The 12,235-nt window shown below is 43.9% G+C and overlaps 1 protein-coding gene across 1 annotated transcript in view; it reads left to right on the top strand.

Annotated features, from left to right (window-relative positions):
* Positions 1–12,235, top strand: part of ARPC2 (actin related protein 2/3 complex subunit 2) — a 138,509-nt gene that overhangs the window by 62,124 nt on the left and 64,150 nt on the right. Inside the window, exons 2-3 of the mRNA XM_086954477.1 lie at positions 1,700–1,734; positions 3,704–3,816. Of these exons, the coding sequence (XP_086810603.1) occupies positions 1,700–1,734; positions 3,704–3,816 (148 nt within the window). The remainder of the gene's footprint in view (positions 1–1,699; positions 1,735–3,703; positions 3,817–12,235) is intronic.

The following is a 12,235-nucleotide window of genomic DNA, read 5'->3' as shown; positions in this document are numbered from 1 at the left end:
TCTTACCAGACTGTGTGACTATACACATTGCATACAATTCCAATTTTTTTCTTACAGTTAGTTGGGTTTTGGTTTCTCCACTCTCTTCCTATCTGTCACAGCCCTTCTGGTCGTGAGAGATTCTTTGATCTCATTCAGTTTTGGAGGCAAGTTTTGTTATACTTCATTTGGACCGATCTGGGAATGTCCCATTTTCGATGCGCTGAAGGGGTTAAAGAGCCAATTGACAGTATTTTTAGAAATGTGGTCATAACCTCGTCATCAGCCTGGTGGTTAATTGATGTGGTCATTTCTCCTGCTAACAGAACATGCCTCCTCCTGTTCCAGTAAGATGTGCTGAATGTGGGCTAATTTTGTGTTTTTCCCCAGTACAAGAGACCGTGGTTATCTGGCAGTATTATTTGTGGGAGTTGGCCTTTGATACTTAATAATGCATTGAAAATGAAGTCAATACATCCTATGTGCACTTCACTGTTCATAGATCGCAGTGTCAATCCGCTTATTTAAGGGGACTGTGGATGCAGTAATTGAAAGTGATACAAACTAAATGTCCAGCCATTGTTTTACTTTTGAAAGGTTGTAAGATTTTATTTAAGGTTTAAAAAAACCAGTACAATTAAAATCTTAGAATTACCTTTAGCTATATTTTACAACTAATGTATAATTAATTTCTTTGTAAAAGTAAGAAATCGTCAAATAAGGGCGTATATGGTCTCCTAGGAGATAATGGTGTTCAGTTGGTTTGCTGTGCCATGCTTACATGTCAGAAGCGAGGCCTATTTTCGCACCTGACAGAGGTGCGGGCAGGCTGAGCTAGCACTGCTTTGGAAGGCTGAGTCTGTTATAATGACAAAGAGCCTGGGATTGCCACAGTCTGTGCAGCAGGCAGCATCCGGCATAGAGTTTGGGTTCCCAGCAATACTAGTTGTGTTTGAAAGAGCAGTCCTCATCACTGTGACTTAAGCTGCACCCCCAGAATATTAGAATAGACTCCTAACTAAGTTAATGCTGAACACAGGAAAACACCCTGAGAGACAATGGTGTCTTATAAGGTTGTGATACTTGGAAGTTTGCAAGGTATAGGAGTCACGTAAAGAATAATGAAAGCGAAGAGGCTCGGTTGTCTATTGAGATCAGTCTTCTGTCCCCACATGGACCTAACCTCGTTTCAACCCCTCCCTAGCCTGAAAGGAGCTCTTGAGTAACACGCCTGATTCATAGGTAGAATGGAATATTTTACATTTACACAGTTGTGACTCCAAGTAGAAATTGTGACTAGTGATTGATATGTGCATTATAATTGTGAATGGTGGGTACGTAAGTCTGTATGAATCCATCATGGCTTTAATGTGTATAGGCACGGTTTCTGCTCTGTCTAGGTCCGACCTCTAGACTCGCAGCATCGTATTGATGTGCCGGTGTAGTACCTCTTCTGTGAGTCTAGTGTTTCGGATAGAAGGCCTTGGCATGCAGAGGCACAGTTCCTTCCCCCATTGAGGTTAAATACCTGCCTACATTGCCCTGTGGTCTAGACCTCTACCTGCAGGACCGAGCCATGAGTAGGTTCTAGTGCTTTGTGCCTAGCTTGTTTCAGCAAACCTAACCCCCTACGGTAGAAAGGTATGTTGGTTTCCTGTAATAGGACACCCCAGGCCCGTCTGGCTTTCTTACACATGCTCTTCTCTCTCCCTTTTTTTAGGAACAAGCCAGAAGCTGTTGAAGTCACATTTGCAGGTACGTTCACTTTAAAATCATTGGTTTCTCTCTTTTAACACTAAGACTTTGAAAAGTAGAATTTAACCCAGATGTTTTACACCTGCACGTGGAACTCTTGTGCCAATGTTAATATCGCCTCTATGAATTAAAGGAGGAAAGGCTCGCTACCTAAAAATATCCCCAGAGAGGGTCTTGTGAAAGGAATTGTAAGGTTATCTTGATTTACCTAGAAGTGCGCTCACACCGGCCCCACAAGTCTGCGAACAGCCGTGTTCGGCAATTCCCCAAAGCAATTATTTTCACCGCAAGCAGACAGACGACTCACGTCCATATTGATTTATAACGAGCTGGCTTTGGAATATTGGATCAATGTGGCTATTTTGTCTAAATAGTTTATTTTAATTGATTGCATATCACTAATATCAATTACAAGTGTTGCTGCGCAGTTTATATACAACAAGTAGCAGTATGGGTTTCATGCAGTGCGCACTGTAGGCTTCATTAACTGGGTTTGGTACTCCGGCAACCCCACCCTAGGTGACAGTGGGGGCTGGAGAATAAAGCTTCCGTTTGGAAGCATCTCAAACACCCTAGTCTATGCATTCCAGCCATCACGCGCTATGTGGATGAAACTTAAGTAACTGCAAATATAGCAATGTTCTAGTTTTGTAATGCGTTTTATGACCGGTAACTGCAATATTTTATTTATTTTAAGCTAGCAGCAGAATGCATTCCTACAGACTTGAAAATGTTAATGTACAAATGTTTATCAGTTAAATGAAGCCATATACTAGTTCCAACAAATTTATACATGGGATTAAATCTCAACGAGAAAGGGAAAATGTAAATAGGAATAAATACACACGTAAATATATTAAAAACTGTATAGAACCTGCAGTCCCTCTATCATCAGCATGGCAGAATGCCCCCCTGCAACCCTATATGAAGGGTTTACGCTGGAGAATCCTGGACAAGCTAGGAGTGTGACAATGTGTACTTGGTACCACCTACATTTTTCTCCAGATTTTCTACACAAGGCCTCAGAATAATCCCAACCTAAAGACGTTGACACTTTAAATGTGATTTGCAGCCAAAGGTGGGGGTTCCCAAAAAGTGATTTGTTTTAGAGCATCTGACTCATTAGATGGAGGAGCCTCAAACCAGGTAATATGTATCTTGTTTTTGTTGAACATGTTTTAGGTGTTTCTGTGCCCAAGCCATGTTAAATGTAATGTTTTCTTTAGGTTATCTCTGTCATCGTAGTATTAGAGTAGAATCATTCCACCCAAAACAGAGTACTGCTCAGCACTAATGTGTATTACTTCACTGCTGGGGTGTATCCCTAATTTAAGAGCTGCAAAGGTGATCGCTGTGCATGGTTTTTGTTTTTTAATTCTCTTTCTATTGGTTATTTTCTAACATTGTTATTGTTTTTTTAATTGTTTTAAACCATTTGCGTTTCGAGAAAGAAACACTGCATCAGGAACATGGGACATAACATCACAATTTTAATGTATAAGATGCAGAAAGCAGATGGTATGAGTCCTGCTGGGTAACATTATCACAAGCCAGCACTAACCACCAAATTACCTCACTGGACTGTCACGAGAGGAGGGCGGTCAGGATGGTCACCCCTCCACCACCCCCACCCCCACCCCCAAATAATAACTGCAGCCGTGCTCAACAGAGTTTTCTGTAAGTCCAACCCTGATTGTCTGGTGGGAAAGTGAGCACAGAAAAACAACTTATGTATCCTCAGTACCTGCATCAGTTCATATCTAGACTTTATACGGCCCTGTGCTTTTGTATTATGTTATGTTCTCCCTCACCACCAAAATCTGTGGCAGGAAGTCTGGCTGTTCTGAAGAATGGCCTCCAACCGACGTTTGGGATAATTTAGTTTATTGCTTGCGTCAGATTTCCAAATGACAGAAGTAGTTAGTATTGCTCAGTGCTTTAGTCATTAACACCTCTTCTTCCATTGCAGATTTCGATGGCGTCCTTTATCACATTTCCAATCCCAATGGAGACAAAACTAAACTCATGGTCAGCATATCTCTGAAGTTCTATAAGGAACTACAGGAGCACGGCGCTGATGAGGTGAGTGCTGAGATGTCTACTTTAATGGAGATTTTGCATCAGTAAATTTGGTGTGGGGTGTAAGTCCTGATAGTGGTATGAAGTGTGACTCATGATTGTGAGGCTTTGGCAAGGATGAGGTAAAGGAGCCTTTCATTGTCCTTGGGTTGCAATACTGCTGTTTCAGTCATATTGACTGCAATGTTGGGGCATTCCTCCGGGCAAGTAGTGCAGTTGTATTGGACAGGAATCATGACTAGATTTGGCCATGAACTCATCAGCAGCCGAATCAACTACGGCAACACACTCTACACCAGCATCACCCAGAAACTGAAGAATATTGAGAACGGCTCTGCGAGACTCATCCTCCACATCCCCTGCCGCAGCCACATCACCAGCCACCTGAGAGACCTCTAGTGGCTCCCAGTCAACAAAAGCATCACCTTCAAGATCCTCACACACACACCTCCAAAGCCCTACACGACACGCGAACTGCGTACCACAACCACCGCCTCGCATTCCACACACCAGAGACCTCCGCCCACCTGGCCCTGGCTACAGTCCTATATATCCTCAAGACCACAGCAGGAGGAAGCTCCTTCTCCTACCTCGCAGCAAAGACCTGTAACATCATGCCTCTCCACCTCGGGCAGTCACCGTCACTGTCTCGATTCAGGAAGGACCGTAAGACCTGGCTCTTTGACTGTACCACAGCGCATTTGACGGACCAGCAGTCGACCACACTCCCACCCCCACCCCCACCCCTTCCCATGGCCTTAAGACCATTATGGGTTAGTAGCCGCACATTACAAGCCACTTTGGCTGATTGATGTCAGGTAGAGTGTGAGGCTGCAAGTCTATATCTAGGTAAGATAGTGATGTGTTTATTTGGTTGTCTTGTATGATGAGGAAGCTGTAGGAAGGAGAAAAGCAAAATTCCCAGCCCAAATAGGCAAGCTCCGAGTTTTATGTAGGCCCAGGGGGTTACAAGTGCACTCATGATTAGAGAAACCCAGATAAAGCAGCAGTTGAAGTTGGGTAACAATTTTAAACTATGAAAGAGTATGGAAGTAATATGTGAGAGGAAAGTTAACCTGGATCCTTTGCTGCCCACGTAGATGAAGTGGCATGCCGATGTCAGCTGTTAAAGTGTTTAAGATAAGCAGATAACTTAGATGATCGTTTTTTTTGGTGCAACAGCATAGATCCACTTCTTCCTCCATCATCAACTTTAGACTATAGAATGCAGCCCTATGTTCCAGAGCAGTATGATGCCCATGGCTATACTAATTTACTTGCATTTTTAGGTCTGCCTTGAAAACCCAGCTGTTGCCAGACCTTATGTGATCAACCAGAAAGAGCTTTCAGAGTACTACTGGAATAGAGGCTTGGGCTCCGGGGACATCTTGGTTTCACTCAGCAGAGGATTTAGTTGGGCCGAAGTGGTGTGCTTCCACTGAAGAGTGCTTGAAGTGCACTTTTTGGCTTGTGACAAATCTTATACTCAATGATTGAGTTTGTTATTCTGGCAAGCCAATGATCATGGCTATAGACTGGATCTGTTTATCGTTAATTGTTACAAAAAAGGTAGTAGGCCTGAGGTGTTCAGCTTTTCATAATGAAGTGAAAATCAATAGGCATTTATAGCTGGATTGTTATTTCTCTATAATAAAGCCTACATATCGGTATTTCGTTGCATGGAATCTTACCGATTGCCATAGTAGGCAAGGGTTTCAATATTGATTTACTGCCCACTCTGACAAATCTTGGCGGGTTTGTAAGGAATCTCGCAGATTACCGTAGTAGGCAGCGGTTTTTGTGCTGGTGACCCAAACAAACCGTTGTAAAAAAAAAAGATATCCATTACAATAATCTGTATTGGTCTTATTTTAGAAGAGAGCAAATTTGATTTGCCATCTTTAATTTTGTATTCATTTGTACATGTTTAGCTGATTGTCTGGTTGCCATGTGAGAAAGCTTGGACTCAGTACAATAGGCCTGAGTTGGTTAAGGTAACGTGTCATTGTAACACTAATGGGCCAGATTGTTGCACAGGGACATGGGTATTTTGTTACATGAAATCTTACAGATTTTGGTGCTGGCTACCCCCTCTGACAAACCCCATGAGTTGATCATTTCCACTGCAGTAATTCTTGCTAGAATCTCTTCGATGGGCCCAACAGGTTTAGATGTCTGCTTGATTCTTACATTATTTTTAAATCATTTAATAATAAATACATCCATATATATAATTATGTAGCCATAAGGATATATAGAAGCCCTTTGGGTCAGCCTTCTTATGCCATTGGTCTGCCTGAGTGTCTATCTGTCTGTTTTCATCCATAACCGCACACTGCATGGGATAATGACTGTCCTCATCCATCACTCGCTTTCCTACCTAGTGAACGACTACAGTTTCTTATCACATTTGCCCACACACCTGAAAATGAGTGTGTTTGAGTGTCTGGCTGGTAGGCCAGTCCTTTGGATTTCAGTTTTCTCGTTCTAATGGTCCCTTTTCATTTCCTTGCTTCTCCATGTTTTATTTGATATTAGTTTTTCTTAAGAGATGCTTTCTGCTCTCTAGGCAGTGCTAACGGGTCACCTGTTTGTTGCTCATTTCCTCCAAAGTGCGTCACATCCCATGTGGCCACTTCCGCTAAGCGTGGCGACCATTATGGAATGCGGTTGTCTACAGTGTATTGTACCGATAGACTATGTACAGTTCCCTGCTTTGTTAGTTTCCTTATAGCAGGCAAAGGCGCGCCCTCCTTCGATACAGCGTGGTTTCTTTTTTCTACTTGTATTCCTTTAATTTATAATGCATATTGCGAGTGTTTGTTTCATTGCAGTTGTGTCAAGGGGTGAATGCAAGCGTGAGCCAGTGGCTGCAGGAGTTCAAAGATGACTGACATTATGACTTATTGAGTGTCCAAACCTATCATTGACACAAAAGGCACTTTCATTCACAAGCCAAAGATAAAATGTAATGCACGATCACCCTATTATTCTCTGGTACCACGACTAACATTTTGAGTTTTTTTTACTCCGCTCTGCTCTGCTATCTCCTCTCTGATAACCTTCAAGAAAGAGCATAAACTTCATTTCAAAACCCCTGTACATTGCCTGCTATAGAATCCTAGGGTTGATGTAACATATTTCTTCTTCCCAGAGCGACTTATTTCACCTCAATTTTGCCTGGCAGGGATCTTCAAGTGTTTAATTTCTCTGTACTAGCAAAGTTAATTTGTTACCTTCAGTTGAGTACTCTCCTGTAAAGTTGTCAATTTCTATTTGTAAGGCACTGCAATGCATTCGGGTAGGTCTGTGCTGTATAAATATGCATAAAAAATGTAATGCATGTGTTTCCCTTATTGTTTGCCATCCGACAAAGGTCGATCTACAACTGGTCAGCGATCGGTGTTGAGTTCCTGTGGGCGGTGTCCTTCTAACAGAAACCCTTTTATGGCTGCAATGAAAGGACTTTCAGGGGCATGTGGGGAGCATGACTCAGTTCCTGTGCGTGTTTTGACAGAATATCTCAGGCTGTGCTTGAAAAAGTCTGGCTGACAAAAAATTGCACCAGTGGCTTCGTTTCTGGCTACTTACGGACCACGGTGGAGGAAAGGGAAGTGGGCAAGTCTCTACCGTTCAACGAAATTGAAAGCTCTGCAAACTGCCCTTGATGAATGTATCCTACATTTAATGTTGACAGTCGGTGTTCTGACTGCGTCGCATGTGCACCGAAGGGCCCGGAGGAAGCCACTTTTTAAGTGGCTGACTCCCTCCACCCCACCCCCAGAATAAATCAAAGACTTCCAAAACGCAGTCAAATAAATGATTATTAAACACACAGTTGAAGAGACACAGTCCTGTCTTTTGCTTCGGAATCGTTCAGTCCCACTCCCGCCAGGATATATTTAGCTTTGGAGAAACGAGTGACTGTATGGTTTTTACTGCTGTGATCGATGGGGCAAGCTTTGTCTAGTGCTAGACTGCCCTCTGGTGATGGCATAGCACAGGTATCCTCTTCCCCTGGGATGGCGGTATATTCAAATTCACTTGTGCATTCATACTGTAAAATGTAAATGTATTTGAGCTTATATAGCGCACAGCAACCCGCAGTGGGTGTCCCGGCGCTTGCTTAGGGAACCCGTCCTGGTATTCCCCTGTGAGATAGCCCCGGCAGGGTATCCACAAGGTGAAAGCCAGGCATCCCGCCGCGAGGGGCCGTTGTGGAGATTAAGCAAGCTATTGCCCAGAGTCGCAGAGTGTGAACCCGTGAGTCGAGAAGGCACCAGAGCGAGAATTATCGAGTCCGTGGAATTTTTAGCCCAAGACCCGCCGAGGCGGGGAATTGAACCCTGGTCCAGGGCCTATCTCAGCTTCCGGGTCTGCCGCCTCTAACCCCTGAGCCACACTTCTCTACTGTAGTGAACTCAGATGAGTGCATGCCACACGGATACTCTTGGGGACCTTCGAATTCGGAGTACCTACAGACTCACTTCTGGCAGGGGGTAACACAGGCCTCTACAGCGGGGTGGGGGGGCATTCATTATAAGGATAACTAATACCTGTGAGATATGGGATGCTCATGGGCCCCTCATCATATTATATAAGGGGACCCCATTTTTTTGCGTTATGCCACAGACATGTGTGTTTGTGCCTTGGTGCACATTGATGCAGGCAGCTGACTACCTGGTTAAACAATTTGTGTGATCCTAGGCAAAGCACGCCATCACTTGATTCTGTAGCTCAGGTCTCTGCAAAGATTGACAGGTGTTAAATATGGGACCCCTCGAGTCTGGCATGAAGCACGATTTGTGACTAAACTGTACGCTTGTTATGAAAAACACAAGAGTTGTTTTCTTAAAATGCGTTTTCTGAAAGTTGTGACCAGCAGTATGGTCCCTGGATGATTTAATACGTTGTGAGGGTACAGTCTTGTAGAACTAAAGAACAAGCTCACACTCTAGTAAAGGGACCAGCAAGACAGGTCAGAGCACAGAGGGGTATAGAGCTGGCTCTAAATACTAAAAGTGTGAGACAACAATAATGGGGACAGGTAGAGATACAGAGGGGTATGGAGCTGGCTCTAAATGCTACGGGTGTATGAGATAACAGTAATGGGGACAGGTAGAGATTCAGAGGGGTATACAGCTGGCTCTAAACACTAAAAGTTTTAGACATAGCAATAAGGAGGACAGGTAGAGATTCAGAGGGGTATGCAGCTAGCTCTAAACACTAAAAGTGAAAGACATAGCAATAATGGGGACAGGTAGAGATTCAGAAGGGTATGCAGCTAGCTCTAAATACTAAAAGTGTGAGACAACAATAATGGGGACAGGTAGAGATTCAGAAGGGTTTGCAGCTAGCTCTAAATACTAAAAGTGTGAGACATAACAAAAATGGGGACAGGTAGAGATTCAGAGGGGTATGCAGCTAGCTCTAAATACTAAAAGTGTGAGACATAACAATAATGGGGACAGGAACAGATTCAGAAGGGTATAGAGATGTCTCTAAATGCTAAGAGTGTAACAGAGAACAGTAACGGGGACAGGTAGAGATTCAGAGGGGTATACAGCTGGCTCTAAATACTAAAGTGTGAGACATAACCATAATGGGGACAGGTAGAGATTCAGAGGGGTATAGAGATGTCTCTAAATGCTACAAGTGTAACAGAGAACAGTAACGGGGACAGGTAGAGATACAGAGGGGTATACAGCTGGCTCTAAATACAAAGTGTGAGACTTAACAATAATGGGGCCAGGTACAGATACAGGGGTATAGAGCTGGCTCTAAATACTAAAAGTGTGAGACATAACAATAATGGGGACAGATAGAGAAACAGAGGGGTATACAGCTAGCTCTAAATACTAAAAGTGTGAGACATAGCAATAATGGGGACAGGTAGAGATTCAGAGGGGTATGCAGCTAGCTCTAAATACTAAAAGTGTGAGACATAGCAATAATGGGGACAGGTAGAGATACAGACTGGTATGCAGCTAGCACTAAATACTGAAAGTGTGAGACAACAATGTGGACAGGTAGAGATACAGAGGGGTATACAGCTGGCTCTAAATACTAAAAGTGTGAGACATAACAATAAAGGGGACAGGTAGAGATACAGAGGGGTATACAGCTAGCTCTAAATACTAAAAGTGTGAAAGATGACAGTAATGGGGACATGTAGACAGTGCAAGATGACAGTAATGGGACGGGTAGGGGGGTAGAGTGTGAAAATAGTAACAGACAGAGTCACAGATGGGTATAGAGATGTGTCTAAATGCTACGAGTGTAACAGATAACAGTAATGGGGACAGGTAGAGATACAGAGGTGTATAGAGATGTCTGTAAATGCTACGAGTGTAAGAGATAACAGTAACGGGGACAGGTAGAGATACAGAGGGGTATACAGCTGGCTCTAAATACTAAACGTGTGAAACAACAATAATGGGGACAGGTAGAGATACAGAGGGGTATACAGCTAGCTCTAAATACTAAAAGTGTGAAATATGACGGTAATGGGGACAGGTAGACAGTGCAAGATGACAGTAGAGGGGTAGAGAGTGTGAAAATAGTGACAAAGACAGAGTCACAGATGGGTATAGAGATGTCTCTAAATGCTACGAGTGTAACAGATAACAGTAATGGGGACAGGTAGAAATACAGAGGGGTATACAGCTGGCTCTAAATACTAAACGTGTGAGACTTAACAATAATGGGGACAGGTAGAGATACAGAGGGGTATGCAGCTGGCTCTAAATACTAAAAGTGTGAGACATAGCAATAATGGGGACAGGTAGAGATACAGACTGGTATGCAGCTAGCACTAAATACTGAAAGTGTGAGACAACAATGTGGACAGGTAGAGATACAGAGGGGTATACAGCTGGCTCTAAATACTAAAAGTGTGAGACATAACAATAATGGGGACAGGTAGAGATTCAGAGGGGTATGCAGCTGGCTCTAAATACTAAAAGTGTGAGACATAACAATAATGGGGACAGGTAGAGATACAGAAGGGTATGCAGCTAGCTCTAAATACTAAAAGTGTGAGACATAACAATAATGGGGACAGGTAGAGATTCAGAGGGGTATGCAGCTGGCTCTAAATACTAAGTGTGAGACACAACAATAATGGGAACAGGTAGACAGTGCAAGATGACTGATGGACAGGTAGAGATATGAGGGGGTAGAAAGTATGAAAATAGTGACAAAGACAGTCATAGAGGGGTATAGAGATGTCTCTAAATGCTACGAGTGTAACAGATCACAGTAATGGGGACAGGTAGAGATACTGAGGGGTATACAGCTGGCTCTAAATACTAAAAGTGTGAGACCTAACAATAATGGGGACCAGTAGAGATACAGCTGGCGCTAAATAGTAAAAGTGTGAGACATAATAATGGGGACAGGTAGACAGTGCAAGATGACAGTAATGGGACAGGTAGAGCTCTAAGGGGTTAGAGAGTGTGAAAATAGTGACAGAGATACAGAGGGGTATAGAGATGTGTCTAAATGCTACGAGTGTAACAGATAACAGTAATGGGGAGCGGTAGAGATACAGTGGGGTATAAAATAGACTCTCAATACTAAGAGCTGGTGAGATTGTTGTAAAGGAAACCGGTAGAGATGCGGGAGGTATAGAGTTGGCACTAAATACTAAGAGTTGGGGAGAACAGTATTGGGGACAGGTAGCGATACCGAGGGGTATACAGCTGGCTTTAAATACTAAGAGCCGGAAAGATAACCGTAATGGGGACCGGTAGAGATACTGAGGGGTATAGAGATGGTTCAAAATACTAAGAGTTGGGGAGTTAACAGTAATGGGGACGTGTAGCGCTACAGAAGGGTTTAGAGCTGGCTCTAATTACTAAGAGCTGGTGAGATAGCTGTAAAGGGAACAGGTAGAGATGCAGGGGGGGACTGGTTGATCAACCCTGAACACAGCGCTGGCAATCCAGACACAGCTTCGCCAGCGGACCAACCACCCCATTATGAGTTGGAGCGGTCGGACCGGGTCAACCCTGAACATTAGGGGTGCCGATTAGGAGTTTCGGCGATACAGGAGCGGGCGGTAAGCCACAGCTGCGCACGCACCGTAGAGACTCGCTGCTGCCCACCCCCCAGATTACGACTTAAAAGTGGTCTGGTGGAGTGGCAGACAGGCAGGGGTGCCTCTTTCAAAGGTGGCGGTGCCTTTGGAAAAAGAAATGCAGTGGGACCGCACAACAAGGTTCCTGCACAGCCTGGACTCGAAGCCCATGCCGTGCAGGAACTGGTGTGCATGCACATAGGGGGGGCAAATGTTATGCCCTCCTTCTGTGCATCCACATGCGGAGGAGGCACAGGGCCCACTTTGTTTCCACTGTGCACAGAGTTTATGGAGGAGGAACCTCCATGACATCGCCGGGGTAGTGGAAACTAGTAATTTGCT

Source organism: Lissotriton vulgaris, chromosome 2_1 (genome assembly GCF_964263255.1).
Source record: "Lissotriton vulgaris chromosome 2_1, aLisVul1.2, whole genome shotgun sequence".
Lineage (NCBI taxonomy): Eukaryota > Metazoa > Chordata > Amphibia > Caudata > Salamandridae > Lissotriton > Lissotriton vulgaris.
Note: the sequence above shows the minus strand (reverse complement) of the source record. Positions and strands in the feature narration are given on the sequence as shown.